Raw genomic sequence first — 23,936 nt, 5'->3', positions numbered from 1 at the left:
AGGGGAGATGACGACGTTAGGTTTTTGCAACTTTTTGCAGGGAGGTGTTGACGTCCTCCTACATACAGCACCTAGAATTCTCAAATTGGTCACCCATTTTAGTACTGACTAGGCTCAACGTTGCTTAACTTCGGTGATCTGGTGGGAACCGGTGTGTCAACGTGATTATGCCGTATATCATAAGAAAATATACAATATTATGTTCTCATTTTATATTTTGTTGCCTTGCTTTATTTCCAAAAATATTATATGCATGTTCGATTATAAAATCTGATAATAATCAAGTTTAAATAATTGAGTCAATTAAATTTGACTTTGATTTATTCGTAAACGAACATTACCGGAATCTTAATAAAAGTTTGGTTACAAAAATAGGTAGTTGCTTGTCTATCCGCATTGATAAGCTCTGGTACAGCGAAACAGCACTGCATGTCGATGACTATTAGAGGCATTGTGTGTTACGATGCGTAAGCCCTCGCTCTGTAGGTACAGAGAGAGAGAGAGAGAGAGAGAGAGAGAGAGAGAGAGAGAGCTCACAAAAATTAGAGTTATTTAAAGAGCTCTAATATATATAATATATATTCATAATTTATTTTTTTTATGCATACTAATATCAATTTATGTATATATGTACTTATATATGAACTAGCCTGGGGGCCCGGTGTTGCCCGGGTGTTTGGAGGTGTGTGTTGAGCAAAAATAAAAAGTGGTAGTAGGCAGGCAGGCTTGAATATGTACCGCGAAGGAGGAAAAGAACATGACAAAAAAAAACGTGACGTCTTTGCCGTTGCGTCTATCAACAAACCGGAAGTGGTGAGGGTTTAAGTTAATGCTAGTCAATCGAAAAGAGTGGATGACTTTCGAAAAAAGCGACGCCTTCCTGTAGAAAAGTAGCCAGTTGAGGGTGAAGAAATGAATGTTTTTAGCCAATTTTTCGATATTGGTCGTCCGAAGGGTCGTGCTTCAAAACGATACTAATCTCGTGAAAATCTGTCGCCTCTGTCGAAAGTTTAAGGATGACATACATACAAACATACATATATTTTAACAGACAGGTAAGATTTATATTATAGATTATCTGCCTATATTCTGTTGATATTTGCCTGGATTTTGGGTGTGTGTGTGTGTGTGTGTGTTTTAATATTGGCGGCTTTTTTTGTCCATTCTTCCATTTTCCCACCCCATGTTTGTAAAAAAACATAAAAATAAAAAAATAATTTTTAAACGATAATTGCTAATTTTTTTTTCTGCTTTTAATCGCGTCTGTCGATGTTTTCTCTTGATAATATATCGGCTAAAAGACGTCTCGAGGTTTATTTTAAGTTTTTTTTCTTTTTTTTTGTAATTAATTTACACTTAAATCGTTTTTATCAACGGACTTTTCGCTTCTATTTGTTTCCCAACTCGGCATGACTCGAGGCATCTTGTTTAAAGACATTATAAACTTATGTACCACTTAAAATCATATATATATATATAAACTGTTTAATTTTTTTCTCACTGGTCATAACGCCATATTTTAAATTCACATTTAGTGTCAGTATCAATTGCCTATGCTGATGATGAAATCTGAGTAAAAACCATATCATTATATGTTGATCTTAATCTTCCTAAGGGGGGGGGGCATAAAAGTGATGCAAATTATTTTTTTCGGAGATTTAAATTTTATCCGTTCTGGGACGGGTATACGCTCAATTGACATATTCTTTTGAATTCGGAGACTTTTAACCCGAAGTGTTAACTAATACTTTCCATTCTAAACTTCTCCTCCCATTTCTTCGCCTCTCTGTCTTATTATGTTTTTCTATTTAAAAACATGGTTAAAACTGAATATGAGAAATCCAGGAACAAGCATTTCTCACAAAGATGGCTGACTCTGCTTGAGCCTTTTTGTGAGAGCAAAGGGCAAAATGCCAAGATCAGGTCTTGAACGAGCATCAGCCTAACAAAACAGCCACCTTTCTTATAATGGAAAAAAAAAGTTGGGAATGGTGTCACAGACTAATGTTAAGCCGATTAAGAACGGCATTGGCAGCCGCGATGCCGAAATGGCACAAGATTCTTGAGAGGTCAGGAGTTAATAGAAAATATGATAATGCAAGCCATTTGCATCTGTCATGGAATAAATATCTCCGGTTTATTTTGTAATTCAAAACCCATTTTAACCTCAATGATATTTGAAACTTAGCCTTTCATTACTGTTGTCCCTTTATACAGATTGTCTAAAACCAACTTAGCATATGAGCTAATCCATTATTGAATATTATATTGTACCTAATACATAGTCCTGGTTTCAAAAGCTAAAAACAATAATATGACTTAAGTGCCATCAACTAGAATCGAAACCAAAACATTTAGAGCTCTATCCGCGTTCCCTACCGTTTGAGCTGGCAACAGACAGACAAGAAAAACATTTATAACTACAACACTTCAAGCTATGAATGAATTTGCGCATTCGCAAAAGTAATAGAAATATGTCGGCACGTTGAAATGCGAAAATGTTCATGTCAACTTGCCGACATATTTCTGTACGCGTTATTAATCTATCTGAATGAAGATTGTACTCGTTATAAACCATTCTTAATGTATGATTGCTATTTCCTGTTTATTTCAGTGTTACGTGACTAGGTGTTTATCGGTTAAATATTTACGTACACATATGCATATCTACTGTTTTTATTAATATAGATTGAAAGAAAGCATCTTTAAGATAGATGACATTTAAAACTTATTGTCGTCCTGTTATGCACGGCTTGTATAAAACCAACTTAGCATAAAGTTACAATATAAATGTTTAAAACATTTCAATATTAGTCAAAGCAATCTCTCAATAAAAATATTAATCAAAGCGTAAAATCATTACCTTTAATTTGAATATATCGTCTACATCAATGTTATCTTTTCTCTTTGCAAAACGCAATCATGTTCTTCAAAGGCAAAAACAATTTTTCTTTACACAACAAGCAAACCAAACTCTAGAAACGCTCTTCTGTTCATACGCCGCATCATTTTAACATCCTGCATTGCTATAGCGTACTCCTCTAGATTTATTTAATGTAACTTTTCTTGTATATATATAAAAACAAGAATCAAATAACTGAAATAAAATTGACATGTATTGTGCGATTGTTTTATGGCATATCAACCCTTTTCGGGTTATTAATACCAAATCTGGTAATTTTGGTAAAACATTTTATCTTCAAATATTTATTTATTGTTTGGTTGGTCTTTAATCAGGGCCAACCTCATGTGACTGCAGTGGACCCCGCACTTTTATAGGCTCTGCCCTGATTCATTTTTCTTTTCAAAATCTTAATTTTCAGTTATTATCCCTACCTTTATTCACACAGGGTACGTCACAATCCATTTTGCATGAAACCCCACAATAGCTAAGGCTTTGGTTGTTTATCCAATCTTTCTGGGATGCTCAATGTCAAATCCAATAATTTGGGAAAAGGTTTTTATGCTTTTTTTTTTTTTTTTTACAAGGAGGTTACCACTTATCAAGGCCCGGAAGCGACTCAGGGATAAGGGTTATTGAATGTACAGTACGTTGTACGTTAGTGTTGAGATTTCATAAAGTGTCTACTTAAGGAAGCGGTTCATAAGGAATTTGTTTAGGTTGAATTTGTTGACATCCAAGTTGTAGTCAGGTGGGAAACAGGCAGAGGGAACAGAGTTCCACTGGCGTGCTGTTCTAAGAAAGAAGTTTTGTTCATGGAATGTACGTTTTGATTTAGGCACAGATAGAGAGTGGGGAAAATTTTTGACAGTGGCTTCAGCTAGATTGGTGTTTTTCGTAAAAGATTGGCGAGGGGGGACCAGAGATTGGAGCTCAGACGAGCACTTGCCATGGAAATAACGGTAAAACAAAGACAGGCTCGCAACGTCTCCTCCGTGGGAGAGAGGCCGCAGGGAAGAGAAAAGGGCATCCCCCACTAAGCCACAAAGTCTATTTTGTACTCTGTCAAGGCAGGATAGGCTGTTTTTAGCAGCTCCTGCCCAGATATGGCAGCAGTATTCCATCCTTGGACGTACTTGACTTTTATATAGATAGAGAATTGCTTCAGGGTTTTTGCATTTTCAAACATTGGTTCATGGTGTTCGGTTTCGTTTCGTTACTTAACATAGGAACATTGTTGTTTTTTATGTTGCAGAACATGATTGAGTTTTGCAAAGGGAACAATAAAATCAATGTTTAGTGCGTTTTAAGTCAGGAAGACAGTCGGCGTGTAAACAAATTCTCGGTCTTGACTTGTATTCTGCGTAGCGACTAAACAGCACAGTCAATAAAAAAGGATAATGTAAATGTTAATTTGTCAAGTCAACAAACCATTTATAGTCAGATTAAGAGTTGCTTCAAAAACTCAAACACATTTTATGTGTAATGGCTACGAAAAAGCGTCCACGTCAGATTAGTCAAGACACTTAGTCATCTGAAAGTTATACGGAAATCTGCCCTCTCAGAACAGATCAAGAAAAATTTTTTAGAGCCGTAGTGAATATGGTATTCTTTCTCGCATGGCCTCTCAGTAACAAACCTGAAAGTAAGTTAGATTAAACTTACTCTAGAATTATAATACGGCACAAACATGTTGGCACACCGGTTCTCGCCAGATCACTGAAGTTAAGCAACGTTGAGCCTGGCCAGTACCAGATGGGTTACTATTTGAGAAGACGAGGCACTGTATGTTCCGCGAGGTAAAATATCAGCTTGAGAAACTGGCGCTGTCTATCCTTCTCTCAAGAGTAGATGGGACTTTCTTAAGCCATAGTAGGCACCCCGTCTAGTGATGGCGTCATGATAAAAATACTTTTGATAGCCCTGGTGAAGCAGCAAGTATTCAGCTACCGTCAAGATTTGAATTACACTACAAACTCGTGTAATGAGTTCAATCTTGGCTACGGGCAATGAATGGATGCATGGAGAATGCTCCGGGTAATGTTAAACTTAAACCAGAAAACATACCCAACCATTAGCCGTGGTGCTCAGTTGCCCAGGATCTCTTCATTGATAAGAGAAAGAAGAACACGATATGCCGGATATTGCTAGAGAAGAAAAGATAAGGTCGTCAGTGATGTGACACTGTGCGATCCAAAACATGGAACCGCTACAGTAGTAAGACCTGGGAAGACGCACACAAAATTATTGACAGAAGACACTGACTCACAACTTGAAGACGTTCCTATGGCCATGAATGATTGAGAACCTATAGAGGGAAAGAATCAATTTGGTCTAGGTGTCCCACCAGGTACGATGATACATATAAGATTTTTTTTTAGATGCCTTGTGGAAATTTTTATCTTCAAAAAACAAAATCTTCCTCTGCGATTTTTATTGTATTATATCTAAGTATCTTGCAAATTACCTATATTGTTTTGTGGATAAATAAGGCTATGTAAATACGTAAACGAATTAGTTGGGATATTTTGAATTTGCACTTGAAGATGATAGCAATGTTTATATTGTATTCGGTTAAAACATTGTGGCTTCGTAGATGCCTAGCTGAAATATAACCTATATATAAAAAAGAGTTGAATTTTTTCTTTTATGCTTTTTTTTTCTTTCAAAAGAATAAAGAATTTACGATATCTCATAAGATTTGCTGTAATAATTTGTATTATTTGGATTATTGTTTTTATCTTGGTTGTTATTCTTACAACGATTCGGGCTATATAACCACCGACCATCTTGAAGTGCATCTTGTCGAACTCGGGAATCTATGGGAATTTCACACTAAACAATTGCATTATGGTCCTGTAATGCACAGCTAAACTTAATTTATCTATTGAAAAAATCATTAGTGGCCGAGTGGAGTTTATATATAAATTTATAGATTCTTCTTAATTTATAAATGAATTTATAAATTCTTCCTATTTCATCATCTAGATAGCCATAAAGAGATTCCTACAATGGCTACAATTTTGGCCTTCGGGTCAAGATCAAAGTGTAGTATCTGTTCTTCAGATGCTGCACTTCTATTTCTTGTTCTCTTTCAGTGGATGAGAAATCCTTCACGACTGAGACAATTTTTATTTTTGTACCTTTTCTCCACGTTAAAAAATGACCCTGGTGTCTAACTCTGTCCCGTGGGGAGGCATAGTAAATAGGTACAATTATTGATATTTCTTTCAGGGGTGGATGGTGAAAGTTTAGATGTTCAAAAAAATTGACATTTACTCTCTGATTTTTAGTGCTTTGTATTTTTTGTTGGTGTTTTTATTCTTTTCGCCCTAAACAAGGCATATTGCCACTTGAAACGAAAGAGGTTACTTTTGGGGATCATATCTAACAGGTGACTGCAGGAAGTTGAGCAGCAAGATATCTGTTCACATTACATTTAAACTTCTGCTTAAACCTAAGCAGGAAACAGGGGGGAAATTCCAAAGTCTAGCAGTACGAGGAAAGAAACTATTAGAGTAGGAGGCTATCCAACATCAATGGACCTCCACCCTGAAGGGATGGGATTTTGCTGCTTGTCAGGTTAGTCGAGAGTATGTACCCCGAGGGGGCACAAGTGCTATGAGTTCATCAGAGCACATTCCATTAAAGTACTTGTAAAACAAGCATAGGGATGCAACATTGTGACGATGGGACAGAGGTTGGGGCTTGACCGACAGTGCCGGGCCTATTAGATTGGAGATTCGATACTGTACCCTGTCTAGGAGTAAGAGACTAGTGGTAGAAGCTTTAGTCTAGATGTGACAACAATGCATGGGCGAATTGTGGCTTTGCAAATATATAAGATGGTGTTGATTATTTTGTAGAATGGTAGAGGGAGCCAACGTTCTTTTCAGCAGCCTTGGCAATGCCCTCAATATATTTGTTCAAATTCATATTGCCTGTGAATGTTATGCCGAAGAGTTAAAAGATGGGCTTTCAGGCAGGGTGTTATTTGTCATAGTAATAGGTGGTTGGGAATATTACTTTAGAGGTAGATAAGGCTATGTAAATATATAAATAAATCAATTGAGATATTCTTTTGAAGTGTTTGGCTTTGAACTTCAACCGATAACTTGTCTTTTTCATTCTAAACTCTTTTTTTGTGCTATGTTTTCCTTTTTATAAAAAAAAAACAAAAAAACGGGGAAGTGATACGAAAGACCAAAAGCGGGCATTTCTCACAAAAATGGCGGCTCGTTGCTTGAGCCTTTCATTAAGGGCAAGATGCCAAGATCAGGTCTTGAACGAGCATGAGGCTAACCAAAAAAAATGCAGCCTTTCTTATGTTAATAAAAAAAAAAAGTTGGGAATGGGGTCGTCGACTAATGTTAAACCTATTAAGAATAGCTTTGGCAGCAGCGATGCCGAAATGGGAGAAGACTCTCGAGAGGTCAGGAGTTAATAGAAAATATGATAATGCAAGCCATTTGCATCTGTCATGGAATAAATATCTTCTTTTCATTCTGGAATTCAAAAACCATGTTTAACTCCAACGTTATTTGAAACTGACCCTTTCATTACGCTGTGATCCTGTTATACATCTTGTCCTAAACGAACTCAGCATACAGTTAAAATATAATTATTCAGAACAAGTCTAAATAAGTCTATATAATTAAAAAAAAAATCAAACTCTGTGGACCATTCGACCGCTCTTGCTGGCATCTTGTCTATAAAAGCATTTTTTATTTATTTTTTTTTTACAAAGGAATCACCACTTATCAAGGCCCAGATGCCACTCGATGATAAGGGTTAAAGAGTGTACAGTGGTAAAAGGGACAATATGATACTTATCGTTAAAAGTTTAACCTTGGTAAATTGGGTTACTTTAGGGGAACGACCCATCAGGAACTTGTTTACATTGGACTTGAAGGCGACCATATTGTTGCCAGCTGGAAAGCAGGCAAACGGAAGAAAGTCCCATGAGTGTGCAGTTCTAAGAAAGAAGCTTTGTTTATGGAATCTACGGTCAGGTTTAGGCACAGATAAAGAGTGGGGAAAAATATTGATAGTGTTTTCAACTAGACGAGTGTTTTTCGTGAATGTTTGGCGAGGGGGGGTACCATAGATTGGAGCTCAGCGGAGTACTTACCATGAAAATAATGATAAAGCAGAGACAGGCTCGCAACATCTCTTCTGTGAGAAAGAGGTTGCAGGGAAGAGAACAGGGAATCTCCCACTAATCTACAAAGTCTATTTTGAACTGTCAAAGTAAGATAAGATCTTTCTAGCAGCTCCTGTCCAGATGTGACAGCAATACTCCATCCTTGGACATACCTGGCTCTTATATATGTAGAGAATTGAATCAGCAGGTAGATATCTACTGGATCGATAAAAGCATCACACCGTTTTTCCTGCGACCTTGGCAACAGATTTGATGTATGTGTTCCATTTCAGCTCAGGAGTAAAAGTCAAGCCCAGAAGCTTGTCAAAACATGGCGCCTCCCCTTGTCATAGAAACCATCTTTTCTATATATCTATAAAAGTGTAAATGGATGTGTGTGTGCGAGGACACTTCTCAACCTATATACTCAATAATTTTTTATGTACAAACTTGAACATCGGTATATAAAGTATTCAGACATGTGGAAAACTTTTTTAATTGGTTTTCTTCCGGAGAAAAACGGCTATTAAGGAGTCAGAATTGAAAAATTGGTATGCGCCAGCCGTTGGATTTTTATCTGTCTGCTAACTGTTTCAAGACTGGAAACGCACTAATCTTTCACATTATGTTAAGAATAAGGTTTGAAAATTCCTTTTGGATTCGTGTTCAGTTGGGGTAATGATTATCATACTTAACTTACTGTCTTTAGGTTTGGGTTTCGATCTAAGCTTGAGTATTGTTTTTTTATTTTCAAAAATGAACTGTTTAGAAAAAAAAACATAATACTCGCATGCATATGTCTCAGTTTCTCTCCGTTTTTAACTTCATGAAATTAATATTACGTTTAATCCCAGGCAACGCCGAGTATATGTGCTAGTCTTTAATAAACTTTACATCTTTTCCACATTCCAACCATATTTAATACAAATAAACTTCAGTCTTTGCTTAACTTATAAACATATTTTCAATCATGAAACTATGTTTTTTGTGTTTCGGTTTCGATTCTAGCTGATGGTATTCAAATCATATTTTTTTTTTTTTTTTTACTTTTGAAATCATGCCTATATATTAGGCACAATATAATATGAAAAAATTGACTCGATAATAATAAATGCGAAATCTGTGTAAATTAAAATATCATATTTAAATGTATTTTACAATCGGGCAACACTGGGCGCCCCTGCTAATATCGTAATAACAATATAAGTCAACGTATAAAGTGTATACCATTAAGTTGAGTTGGCAGCCACGTCACTTCTTGATCTAAAATACACCAAAGAATGTTGGTATTGTTTTTTTTTCCTTTCTTTTACAAAACTCAATCATGTTCTGCAAAGTAAAAAACAAACAACAAATTCCCTCTACAAAGCCACCAAACCAAACACTATGAATAAATATTTAAATATATAAAAAAAAATCTTGAAGCATAAAAACTTTTCCCAAAATGATTGCCATAAAAAAGAACGACGATAAATGAATAAATAGTTTAAGATATAAAGAACTTTAGGCATAAAAACCGGATTTGGCATTAAATAACCGGAGAAAGGTTGATATGCCGTAAAATAAAACATCCAAAATTTTGAGATGAGGATTGATGATTTTGATTATTTGGTCCGCTGTTCTCATCTTCAGTGTTATTCTCACAATGTTTCGGGCTATTATACAACATCCGACCATCTTGAGGTGCATCTAGTCAAACTCAGAAATCAATGCTGAAAATTTTAACCAAAACAATTGCATTGTGGTCCTTTTCTTTTTTTTTTTTTTACACGGTGGTCACCACTTATCAAGGCCCGGTAGCCACTTAGGGATAAGGATTATTGCAAGTACATTACGTTAGTGTGGAGATTTAATGAAGTGTTTACTTAAGGGGGCGGTTCATTAGGAATTTGTTAATGTTGGACTTGAAGACATCCAAGTTGTAGTCGGGTGGGAAGCAGGCAGACGGAACAGAGTTCCACAGGCGTGCAGTTCTAAGGAAGAAGCTTTGTTCATGGAATCTACGTTTTGATTTAGGCACAGATAAAGAATGGGGGAAATTTTTCACAGTGGATTTAGCTAGACGGGTGTTTTTCGTGAAGGATTAGCGAGGGGGGATCAGAGATTGGAGTTCAGACGAGCGCCTGCCATGGAAATAACGATAAAACAAGGATAGGCTTGCAACGTCTCTTCTGTGGGAGAGAGGTTGCAGGGTAGAGAAAAGGGCATCCTCCACTAAGCCACAAAGTCTATTGTGTACTGTGTCAAGGCAGGATAGGCTGTTTTTAGCAGCTCCTGCCCAGATATGGCAGCAGTATTCCATCCTTGGATGGTCCTATTCTGCAGAGTTCGACAAAATCAAACAAAACGTACACTAAACTATAATTCTAAAGAACACGATTCAATGTTAACCAAGACATTCTTCAATTAAAATATAAACATGCTTACTCCATATTTTTTAACTTCTGAATCCTCATCCTCTGCACTCCCAAAGTTTATCCTCATCCTCCAGTGTCCTTGTTTCATTATTTTTTTTTTTTTTTAATATTCGTTTAAGACGTTTAGGGTCACTATTTACCAAGGCCAAAAGCCACTCAAAGATAAAGAGTGTCTAAGAGGGGAAGGAGTGCTGGGAGTATGGGTTTGGTTGTTTTGTCTTACGGCAAATCAAACCTTTTCGGGTTATTTAATGCTGAATCCAGTTATTTCGGAAACAGCTTTTATGCTTCAAGTTCTTTATATCTTCAAATATTTATTTGTAGAGTTTGGTTTGGTTGTTTTGTTTTACGGCATATCAACCCTTTTGGGGTTATTTAACGCCGAATCCAGTTATTTTGGAAATAGTATTCATGTTGCATCCAATGTTATTTTGTAGAAGGTTTTTATTCTTCAAGCTCTTTATATCTTCAATTGCTAGTTTGTTGTGTTAGGTTTGGTTGTTTTATAGTGGATTTTATCGTTTTTCTTCCCTGTCCTGCAGAACATGAATGAGTTTTGCAAAGAGGGAAAAGGATTACAGTATTAACGTTTGGTGCATTTTAAGTAAGGAAACCAGTCAGGAACTGGGGAAGATAGAAAAAGAAAGGGGAAATGGGAAAAAAGAAAAAGGGGGGGGATGTGGGCTGTTGTTTTTGGTTTTGCAGAACATAATTAAGTTTTGCAAAAGAAAGTAGAAAAACAAAAAGCATCAATGTTAAGTGAATCTTGTCTCAGGAAGCCAACATCTTCAGACAGCCTGATCTGGTAGCACCGGCTGGGAATATGGGAGTATTAATTTTGATCAACTGTATAAACTGTGTTTGAATGATTATGGAACAGGAATTTGTTGACATTAGATTTGAAGACGACCGAGTTGTGATCAACGCAGAAAGCAGCCCTGAAGTAGTGTGTTCTACAGACGGCAAACCTTATGAGAAATGATCTGTACATGGGAATTCTGACTGAATTCTGTTCACATACATTGAGGGGGGAGGAAAATAAGTTATTTTCCCTTATAACTCCCAACGGTCATGACTGCATCACATGGCTTGGCGATGTCATCACTTAGATTGGTGACGGCAACATCATTTTTCGCGTTGTACAAATTCAAAATTAAAAGTACAGAACAAAACTAATACTTAACTAGCAGGACCCGTGGAAATTCTATAGAGTGAGAAATATATTTAATTAACAAATGTGCTTTGATAAAGCAGATATTTTTCTGGGTTCCTACAGAAAAGAAAAACAACATGCAGAAAATATGAGTTTACTAACATTTCTACGTAAATAGCCTCCATTGAATTTTAAATGTAAAACTGACCTAAAGGAGATAGACGAGTACTAATAAATAATTTGAAAGTAGTATTGTGCTACATAAGTTCAATACAAACAAATTCACATTGCAAGAGATCATCTTTAATTTATTCCTTCAGTTCGTCATCTCTTGGCAGGAATGTTTTTTGCCCTGTTTCTTTCGAATGTTCCTTTTTTTACATAACGTTTTCCTGATTTCTTTCTTTCGTGAAGAACCGCTGCACATCATTATAACAATAATCATATATTATTATTATGATATCAAACGCGAGGCTACACCAAAGAGAGGTTACTCTCATATTCTTGTCTAGCGTTGCCAGATTTATAAAAAGGAAAATATTACGAATTTGGCCTTTTTAGAATCAGTTTGGCCTTCAAAAATTGTATTCGGCATCTTTTTAATATGTAACGTATGTACTAACTAAAGAAAGAAAGGTGCTTGTTAAGATAAAGTTGACAGATCGATTTTTATTAAATATTTGGTTTTAAGCAAAAACAACAGTACTTACTTGTCATGTCGAGAATAGTAATATATCCAAAAATTACGAAAATTCATCCAGTAGAAAATTATTTATAATTAAAAGTAATTTTTATGGAAAATGGAGGGAAACTGCATTTCCCTAGATATAAACATCTTGAAGATTGCGAAGACAGGGAACGTACTTTTCTCCCTTTTCACTACTTTAATGGCTGGCGTTTTGCTTTAGACTATAGCGGTAGACTTTTTTTTTCTTTTTTTTTTGACTAAAACGCAATAGCAGTTGTTCTCGATTAATTTTCGTAATTTTTTTATATATTACTATTTTCGACACGACATTCAAGGAAGTACCGTTGTTTTCGCTTGAAACCGCATATTTAAAAAAAAAAACGATCTGTCGACTCTAACAAGCACGGAAGAAATAAGCAAAATATTATGTAGATAAAACGTATATATATATAAAAATGTTAAGATATTTGTTTACCAATAATTCAAAACACGGACAAACAAACACACACACACACACACACACACACAAACGGAGAAAGTGCCGCTTGTATTAGAAGTAGATTAGAATTTAAAAGTATACTTACATGGCACCAACGTATAAACTGTGAGATTTCTTATCCATCATTAGATAACGGTAATAATTTTTATGTATATGTGAACTGAGACTTGATGGGTACGTCTTTATATCTGCGAAAAGAGAGAGAGAGAGAAAAAAGAGAAAACATTAAGATCAAATAACACAAAAAATTAGGAGAAAAAAAATTTTTGTGCCAATATTCGGCGAATATTTCTATTTTTCTTCTATTTTCATCGTTAATCTTACGAGTTTTATTTTCCACATCGTTTTATGCGATATATTGCTTCCGCATGAAATGTGACCTGAATCCCCACAAAATATTTTTTTTTTCACGTTCCGCATAAATTTTGTACTACAATCCACTTGTGCAGACTCTTTTACATCTGAAGTTTCACGAGACTGCAGTTATTTTATCGCTATTTAATTGCTTTTCCACGAAAGCAATATGTGACACAAGGTCGTTTTTAATGTGGGAGAAAAACAAGTTTCCCCTCCCCTCAGTAAAAAAAGTAAGACACAGTCTGGCAGTAGGCAAAAATAAAAAAATGTCTTAGTATAGAAGGGTTTCCCCTGCATTGACTAAGGACACATTACCTTAAATGTGGCATCAAACCAGGTACTACACTCCAATCTTAGCTTGCACCCTTTTCAGAAGGCTGACGTAAGCTCAAGTGTGGGTTTGGTGAAAGACGCGTTGCTTTTATATTAATGGCTCATCACTTACCAAGGTTAAAAGCCACTCGAGGATAAGGCTTTGTGAGATTCTCAGTTTGATGAGGGAACAGTGCTATGGATTGGTTGGTTGTTTTTGTTTTACGGCATATCAACCTTTTTCAGGTTATTTAATGTCGAATCATAAGATTTTGAAGAAAAAATTTTTTAATAGAATATATTTGTTGTTTTCAAGTTGGTTTCTATTTAACCCATAGTTGAGACCCTAGCAGGTACTACCACTCTGGGTCAGAGGGGACCTGGGAGAAATGGCAATTAAAGGGTGGAGATAGTTTAAGGTCATATCCGGGACCCAGTGCTATGGAAGTATGGGGATTTATGAATCATTCATAAGACTACCTTACATATCAAATAATCCAAAATATTTCTTAAGCAATTTGAAACTCTGGTTAAGTATGGGTTTGATGAAAGATGCGTTGCTTTTATATTAATGGCTCATTACTAGGGCTATGACAACAGCATATTCTTATTGTTTTGACTCTCAATTTTATATCCGACACAGTTAATCAACTCAGAACCACATCACTCTATAAAAAAGCATATAAGATATCAACGGATACACACTCGAGTCAAAACAATGAAAAGAATATGCTGTTGTCATAGCCCTACTAATTACTTAGCAAAGATAAAAAGCATTCGAGGATGAGGCTTAGTGAGATTCTCAGTTTGATTGTGGGACAGTGCTATGGAAGTATGGGTGTTAATGAATTATTCCCAAGACTACTAGCCAGATATCAAATACTCCAAAGAAATTCTTAAGTAATTCGTAACTGTATTTTAAATATTGCCCTCACTGAGGACTGAACCTTCAACCTCCAAAAGAGTGTTACTTACAACTGAATTACCAAATATTTTATCCATCACATCACACTTAGCACTTTTATCCGGTCATGGCAGATGGAACAAGAACACGCTACCCACATTGATTACATAAAGAATTCCTTTCATCATGTTTCGGACAATTATTTCTCCGGAGGCCGGAGGAGTAGTTGGCCACAACGGGATGAAACAACAACAAATATGAAGATGAGGATAACATACCGCAAATAAAATAAATAAATATACAAGTTACTCATCTCAAAGGATTTCAATAAAAAACAATAATACATAATAAAAGGTTTCATTTGAAATTCCATGTAGATTTCTGAGGTCGATGGAAAAATTTTTGGGTTTGACAAGATACACCTGAAGAAGGCCAGAGGTTACATCGACCGAAACATTGTGAAAATAACACTCGAGATGAGAAGAGTAGTCCAAATAATCCAAATTATCAATCATCATCTCAAAAATTCAGAAATATCTTTACCGAATAGTTACATTTTTTTCTTCATCATAGGTAAGATAAAAAATAAAACTGGCATACAAGGACAGTAATTTCGACTGCACTTTTCTCAGACGAAAATTCACGTCCTCGATATATATATTCCAAGTTTAGGAGTTAATCTTGTGCATTATATAAGTAGTAGTCCAGGTTAAGAGTGTATTCGTAGGATACAATCCAAAGAATATCGATCGGGTTTATATAATAGTGTACAATAACAAATAGAGCTATCTATATTAATAAGTATGTACACAGACATGTACAGGCTTTGATATACTGGCATGACAGTGTTTCGATCCGCAGTTATTAATAACTAAGAATTCTGTCTTAGGTGTACATATTAGAATGTGGAAAGGAAAGAAATTTGGATTGAAAACTGAAAGTCATGTGATCCGGTTTTCAAATAAGATTTTTAAAACCGTTACTAGGTTTTGAGTGCAAAAAGGTAAAAATGTTATGTTTTAGCAATAAATCCGTGTGCTTTGTCTGGTGACATAGGAGAGAGAGAGAGAGAGAGAGAGAGAGAGGAAAACGAATGATGTCATCTGGTTGCAAATACAAAAAAAAAAGAAGATAAACCTATAAACCTATTTAGATTTTTAAATATAGAGACAAGATGGCAATATTTGTCGTTTACATTTGTGTATATGAACTAGTCGGTCAAATCTAGAGCAGAATATTAAATTGGGTCGTGATGAAAAACAGTTTGAATCCCACTTTATTGGAACCCATCTGATCACCAATATACTCTTCCTGCCAGGAATCACGAGAAAGGTCATTTTTAACATCAATATTCAATGAATATCACAAATATTGCAAAAAAAAAAAAAAAAAAAAAAACATTAAAAAACGTGGCATGTCCAAACAACATGTCTGCTAGAAACATTTTTTAACCACCACATCAACTTTTTTTTTTTTCATTTTCAGATAATAAAAGTATATATTTTCAATTATGCTTGTTTCTAGAAAGTTACTGAATATTCACCAAATAGTTAACAGCTGTCGACACATCCTCGCAATTCTGTGAGATGCTTGGTCTGTCTGGTTAAGTTTTAAACACCAGATTCATCGCCAAACGTGTTGATTGAATGGACGTATCTTATATACAACCATGTCTATAAGAAAGGCTTTGTTACTTGGTTGGATTGTCATATTTAAATTTGAAATAGCATTTTCGTTTGTCATGGGTAAGTTTTCAGTCATGTGTACGTTTGAAATAGTAATTCTGTCACGTCGAACTTGTAAATAGTATATTCGTCAATCTATCATGCTTAAATTTGAAATAACATTTTCATTTGTCTGTCATGAAATAGCATTTTCATCCACCTCGTAGACTTAAGTTTGAAATAGCATTTCAATTTGTCTGTTACACATAAGTTTGAAATAGTATTTTCATCAGTCTATCATGCTTAAGTTTTACATAGCATTATCACCAATTTTTTACACTTAAGTTTGTAATAGTATTTTATGCATAAGTTTGAAAATTCATTTCTGTTGGTCTGTCATGCATCAGTCTGTTTCTATTAAAGTTTGAAATAGCATTTTCATTAGTCTGTCATGCTTAGGTTTGAAATAAAATTATCATCAACACAAGTTTTAAAAAACGCTTTCGTTTGCCTTTCACTTAAGGTGGAAATAGCATTTTCGGTAGTTTCTCATGCATAAAGTAGAAATAGAATTTTCGTTTGTCTATCAGGTAAGCTGAAAATAGTATTTTTGTCTGTCTGTTATGGTCAAGGTTGAAATAAAATTTTTATTGGTTTGTCATACATAAATACCGGGTGGAACGATAAAATTGTTGCTCTAGAAAACACGATATGATTCCATTTCCGTTTGATGGTCCTCTCTTGCCAAACTTTCACAAGAAACACTCGTCTAGCTGAAAACTATCCATAATTTCCCCCACCCTTTATCTGTGTCTAAACCTAAATGTAGATTCCAGGAACACAGCTTCTTTCTTAGAACTGCACACCTGTGGAACTCTCTTCCGTTTCCCTGCTTACCATCTGACTACAATATGGCCGTCTTCAAGTCCAACATAAACAAGTTCTTGATGAGAATGTAATCCAATTTACCAAATTTACACTTCTAACGATTACTATGATTTTGTCCCTTTGACCAATGTACACTCTTTAACCCTTATCCTCGAGTGGCCTCTGGGCCTTGATAAGTGGTGACTTATGTCAAAAAAAAAAGGGTACTCAATCGATGGATATAAACACAGTTCCTCACCCTCCCTATTATCCAGACCTTGCTCCCTGTGACTTTTGGTTATTTTCTAAGCCCAATAAAACCCTTCAAGATTGTCGTTATGAGATCATTGAGGAAATGAGACGAGGGTCTTTGATGCGATCACACAAAAGGACTTCCATGGAGCCTTCCAGAAGTTGTTGGAACTGCGCAACAAGTGTATTGCAGCCGGAGGAGATTACTTCGAAGGGGACTAGTGTTTCATGTGTGTACTATTAATAAAAATGTCCATACGAAAAAAGTCTGGAAACTTATTGAAGGCGCCTCGTAAATGAGATGATCTATATCTTCATCTTGAGAGCATCCAAAATGCTACTAGCAGTTTTTTTGTTTCTTTACACATACTCAAAGAATGTGCAACTATGAAGTTATTTCAGCTTGCAAAGTCAATATTGGTTTCATAAATAATCAAAGAAGCAAAACAAGAATAAAAGAAAGATGAAATAAGTCTTCATCCATTCTCTCTCTCTCCCCCATGTACACGGACGATCTCACGCTTCTTCCCCAACATCCACACCAATCTTCAGCCATATTGAATTATTCCAACCAAGATGGCCGCCAGTTATTGTAAGTTGTGGACAGAATGGCTAAAAACAAATAATCGAGATCAAAGTCCGACCTGTCAAGCAGATCATCCACTGTATTAACGTACTTCCCGTTACCGTCTTTCTTTTTGTTTGCTGTCTGAGTTTTTACCTTCAGACAGTTTTTGAAAATTGCTCAATTGTGTTGGTGGCGTGGAAGGTACGAAGAACATTAAGTTTTAATAGAGTTCTAAATATTTTGGGCTACCTTGCGGAAAAATGAGAAGAGAAAAGAAATGACCCTGACTAATCTATGAAGGTGGGGAAAAAAAGCGATGTAGTATAGTATAAGAAGGTTACTAAGAGTTTATTCAATCTGTTGAAAATATTAAGTGAACAAATATTCGATGGAGATGATGGGGCCACTGTTAAGAACCAATAAAGTCGTATCGAATAGCTTAAACTAGCAGGGAGACTCGACTTTGTCTGGAATTAAAAGAGAATCAATGATGTTCCACGCCATACTTTTGTCATTAAAATCGATGAAATTGCCCGCTTTTCAATCAAATCGATTAATTATCTGGTTCAGTTGAGAACCTACATCAGTGCACTGAGATGAGGCTTCCCACAGTGACTTAGTCCATAATATATTTTTAGCCTACATCGTACTGTAGAAGACCTACTGCTGATAGTATAGATTAATTTTATATAATGGCTTGAATTAAAGTTTAAAATGCAAAAGTCAAGTATCATGGTTCAGTTGTGTTCTAAACTTTGTTCTTACTTTGGATTTTATATGTCGTGCCCTTTTGCTTGTGTTGTTAGGGTTAGGGTTAGGGTTAGGGTTAACTTCCCAACTGTATTTGTGATGTTAGACTTTATAAGGTGTTATCTTTGTTCAAAATCGACTGTTCATTCTTAAATCGGAGTTTTCGATGATCGATTTGCGATTTTCGATACATACCAGTTGCATTCCGATATAAAACTTATCTAAGAACACTCCTAGACCCAGAGAGTATATTTGTGTAAAATTTCATAAAAATCGGCCAAGTAGTTTCGGAGTCCACAGGGAACAAACTCAGACACCCATATAGACAAAGTGCCTTTTATATATAAGTAGATATAAACCAAATAAAGACAGAGCTGGCCAAACTGCTTATTAATGCTCAGAGACACTCTAGGATAAGAGTGTATCGCGTGTTCCCTGGCTAGATTTTCCCTGGTTCATCTTTTCTAGATGCCACTTGGTTGCATCTTTGCATAGAGCTGGCATTTAATATCAACTAGTCTATCTGTTGGCCCTTAAAGGGTAAGATGAAAAATGTTCAAAATAAAAAGTGATTTTTAGATTATGTCTTTTATTGTCCTGAGAAAACATTTTTTAAGTGATGAGTGAAAAAAATAAAACGTAGGAAGCCTCCAAGGCATTACTGAACACACTACTTTATACTCCCTCCCCTCCTTGAAGCGAAAATATTTTTTAAGTAAGGTTTGAAAAAAATAAATTGTCAGAATCCACAGAAGAGCTACTTAAAGCAGTAAATATGGTTATAAATAGGATCTGTAACACCAATACCAGCCTTATCGCCACCATTCACCAAGTATTTGCCAAGTTCCCACCATTGTATATTGTATATTGTATATTTAAATCAGGGGTTTTTTTTTCAACTCAACGAGGTTAAATTCCACTTGTGGAACTCTCTTCCATTTGCCTGCTTTCCAGCTGACTACAATTTGGTACTCTTCAAGTTCAACGTAAACAAATTCTTGATGAACCGTCTCTTTAATAATCCAATTTACTAAATTCTCACTACTGGCGATTACTACGATATCGTCCCATTGACTACCGTACACTCAATAAATCTTATCCTCGAATGACCTCCGAGCCTTGATAAGTGGCGATTCCTATGTAAAAAAAAAAAAAATGATTTGTAACGAGTAAACAAAATCTTTGTTTGGATGGATGAATGACGCATACAGAAATATGTCAGCAAGTGGAAATGCAATATGTTCATTGCAACTTGCAATTCATTTCTATTATTTTTGCGTATACGCAAATTCATTCATAGCTTGAAGCGGTTTAATTTTAAATCTTTCTTATCTATCTATCGAATTTGCTCTGTATTAATAAATATGAACTCTGCATGAATTAAAATATAATTACGCATATTTTAAGCCCCCCACCCCTCACCCCGCTACTTTTATAATAATCATTTTTTACAAGAATACAAATATAAAAGTTATCTTTCAGTAATGCAAATGTTCATAGTTCAACACGTATTTAGGTAAGATGTTTGGATGGATAGAAGTTACATGTCAAAATGTTCATTGTGTGAATATGTGCATATTTAAGTATTTGGCAGCGTGGCCTTGTGCATGCTTGGATTACTTTTGTTCTTTTTGTATAGATCTTTCCTTTGTTTTATTTTACTTCAGTCGAAGTTCTCAGACATCAAGGAGCCAACTACCTGGGGCTAACACTTGAACTCTATATGATATACATAGATATTCGAATGTTCCATTAAAGTTCTTTATCTCTCAAGCACTGAGTTAGTAAAGAAATTGAGAACATAATTCCCGCCCCCAATTAACCATTTTCATATGTTGCAGTATCCCTTTTGTTTTGGTCTCTTGGTCTTACTGGATTCCAGGGCAAGAATTTATCTAGTCTGGTGGAGTATCCAGCTTTATGCTATTACTTGAAGTAATATCCCTTGGAGAAAAGATAATGTGGGTTAGCTGTAGAAAGGAGATATTATTTGGGCTGTGAATATTACGTAATTTTGAATATTTGGTCAGGGTTTACTTCTATGGAAAAGTATCCTCATGCCAAGATGTCCTGACAAACCCTTGTACAGAGAGACCTTAGACATTCGAGGATAGCGTATAGTAGGTATTCGTGTGTGTGTGTGTGTGTGTGTGTGTGTGTGTGTGTGCTCATGGAATGCTAGGTCAAGGCGGAAGTGTGGTGTTGAGTAAGCCCTGGGAATTCCCTTTTCACACTCGCTTATTACTTTTGTGAATAGGTGTTATTTTGGGGAGGTTTGGAAATATTTAAAATTATTTGCTTTAGCACCTTCATCTTAAGAAGTTGTTGCTTTGCCAAGTGAAGAGGAAATCGCATTCTCGTAGGAATCACTTCACGATTCGATCACCCCCTGCAATATAAAAAGATTGTCAGTAGCCGATGAGTATTTTCCAATCTCAGTTTCTCCTCAATTTAAAAAACAAGACTGACACTAGCAGCATCACATCTCCTCACATAGCCGCTGTATACATGGTCCTAAATACAGGAAAATTAAAAAATTCCCGCCCTAGAAAAGACAACTTGATTCCATTTCCATTTGATGAAAATCGGTTTTCTTTTTTTGCTGCAGACCATTTACTAGTTGGCCAGTTCTGTACACATCCTAAGAGTTAATGCTGCCTTCTATAATGTCCGAAAGTGACACAATGTTCAATAAGCAAGATCAAAGATGCGCCACTGTACAACTCATGCTCTCTACCGATCATAGTTATGACAACAGGACCATTGCCAGCACTCTCAAAGTGCAAATCCTGACGCTTCAACCCTTGAGGGCACAGCTCAATGAAATTTCTAGCCACAGTTATGGTTTTTGGTATAGTTTCAAGTGAGAGTCACATCATGTCACCTCACATCTTTGAAGTTTGCTTGAAAGTCAACACCAAAGTGTACCTGGATGTCCTAAAGAGTGTGGTGATCTAATAGTGCAATCACATACCCGCTAGCACACCCTGGGTGTAGCTGCAGGACTTGGCACTGGCCCACAAGTCCAAAGAGACCTAGACTTGGCTTCAGAAGTAGTGCTACGACTTTGCACTCTTCTCTCACTGACCGTCCGCTCTTCCCCCAACGTGAACGTGCTGAACTACTTCATTTGGTCATACGTCGAGAACATCACCAACATGACCTCCCACAACACCAATACCAGCCTTATCGCTACCATCCACCAAGTATTTGCCAAGTTCCCACCAGCGCTTGTGGAAAAGGTATGCTCCCAGTTCTGAACCCATATTGATATAGTGATTGAGGCTTATAGTGGCTACATTGAATAGATGTCAGCTCTACTACATAATCAAGTTACGTGGATTTATTTTTTTTCAATAAATATTTTAAATTAAAGGTGTAGTGTTTTTTGTTTTTTTTTTTTTAGGGCGACAATTTTATCGTTCCATCCTGTAGTTAGCCTCTTTACGCCTAAATGGCAAATTGTCTTGTTTTGGTTGAACAAAAATTTGAAAAATTTTGTGTCTGTTTTCTTCTGTCCAAGCAAAATGTGAAGTTTTTCAGTATCCTCCTCCTCCCCTTCCTCCTCCTCATCATCCACCACCACCACCACAACAACACCGTCGACTGATGTTCAGAACAAGAAACTTTTTTTTCTTCTTTTCAGTCTTAGATCCATTCGTCATATTTTTTGCAACTCATTCAGCTTCAAAATCATTGTATTTTTTTTTTTTTTTGCGTGTTTGTTGTTGCCTTCTCTTATTTCTGCCTGCCCATGAAAATGTCTGACACAAGGTCAGTGAATGACAGGTAAGTGACACCACTGTATTCAACAACCTGCTCATGCATCCATGAATTTCATTATCTCTGTTATTGAGACAATGGATAAACGCTGGGCAGGTTTGAGCAGAGAGAGAGAGAGAGAGAGAGAGAGTGGGAGAGAGAGAGAGAGAGAGAGAGAGATCCGAATACCCAGGCTGTGATTGTTAATGGAGTTAGTAATCTAGAAACCGGATAACAAAACAATAAAAGAAAAAAAGGCAAACAGGATCAGAAAAAAAAATATCGTATTTGTTTCAAACGCGTAATCATGAATATCTTAAAGGCTTGGACAACAATATTTACTCTCATCATCGCCACTCCAGCGTGTTAACCATTTTTCATTTTATACTAGCAGGCCACCCGGCGTAGCCTGGTCGTAAAATACTCATAAATATTTTATTTTAATTAATACAGAAACTGAGACATATGTATGGAAGTATTATGTTTTTTTTCTAAACAGTACATTTCTTATAAGTAAAAAAAAAACAAATAAAGATTACTCGAGCTGAAATCGAAAGCAAACCCTAAAGACAGTGAGTCAAGTACGATAACCATCAGGCCAACCTGCCACGATCTTCAAAAGTGTCTTCAAATCTTCTTAATCTTAACAAAAGGAAGCTGTTATGCTAACAATTCACGCATGCACAGTCGTGAAACAGTATACAAGCAGATAAATTTCCGATGACTCCAAAGTTCTAATTTTTCAATTTTTACCCTTTAGCAGCCCTTTTTCTGGTTTAAAACAGATTGAAACATTTTCCACATGTCTGACTATTCTATATACCAAATAAAAAGTCTGTACATCAAAAGGTTGTTGAGTATATAGGTTGAGAGTTGTCCACACGCATAAACTCACTTTTATAGACATATAGATATACTAAGCTTTTTAGCTATTCAAAAAAGGGCAAATTTAGTTTCCAAGGGAAACATATGAATGATTCTCCTGTGGAATTTCCGCAGTTACTGCTAGTAGAATCTAAAAACAATAAAAAGGATACTTTGGCGTTGCTAATGACAACCAGAAAGAGGCAGGTTATCTTCCCCATCCTTTTTTTTTTTTCATTAATCACTTTAATTACTTTTTAACCTTTGCCTGTAACCTCAATCTTTCTGTCAGACTCTGGAATTTCAATGAAATTTCGAACGGAACCATTTATTTACTTAATATGGGTAGCATGCTCTTGTTCCGTCAGCCATGACTGGATAGAGGTCCTAAGTAATACGCAGTTGTATTTTCGGTCGCCCATACTGAGGATTGAACCTTCAACCTTCAGGAGAATATCACTTTACAATTGAATATTTTTTTCAAGTATTCTAACAGAAACATTCTCCAGTTCGACAAGATACACCTGAAGAAGGCCGAAGGTTACATCGAGCGAAACGTTGTGAAAAATTACAGTCAAGATGAGAAGAGTATTCAGAAAAGTCCGAACAATATGAATGTTGCTACTCTTCGGTGTTTGTAAGCATATATGAAGATTCTCATCGATATATGAACAAAACATTGTTTTGTTTCTATCACGTATTTTGAATGAAGAAAGTAAACTCCCGGACGGTAGCCAGCTCGCCTGTTGAGTATCACATCAAACTGCCTTCGTCCATTCCAGCTATATCCGGATCTTCCTCCCTTCCTCTGGTTCAATCATTGAAAGTCAGGAC

General features: G+C 36.0%; 1 protein-coding gene and 1 pseudogene across 1 annotated transcript in view; both read right to left on the bottom strand.

Moving 5' to 3' along the window:
* LOC145291948 (semaphorin-2A-like) overlaps positions 1 to 23,936 on the bottom strand; it is a 1,232,857-nt gene that overhangs the window by 176,316 nt on the left and 1,032,605 nt on the right. Inside the window, exon 3 of the mRNA XM_080137876.1 lies at positions 12,888 to 12,990. Within this exon, the coding sequence (XP_079994002.1) occupies positions 12,888 to 12,990 (103 nt within the window). The remainder of the gene's footprint in view (positions 1 to 12,887; positions 12,991 to 23,936) is intronic.
* On the bottom strand, positions 60 to 178 carry LOC145292646 (5S ribosomal RNA; annotated as a pseudogene).

Source organism: Euprymna scolopes, chromosome 13 (assembly GCF_053919585.1).
Source record: "Euprymna scolopes isolate OS-2025 chromosome 13, ASM5391958v1, whole genome shotgun sequence".
Classification (NCBI taxonomy): domain Eukaryota; kingdom Metazoa; phylum Mollusca; class Cephalopoda; order Sepiida; family Sepiolidae; genus Euprymna; species Euprymna scolopes.
This window is presented reverse-complemented; position numbering and strand designations above follow the sequence as displayed.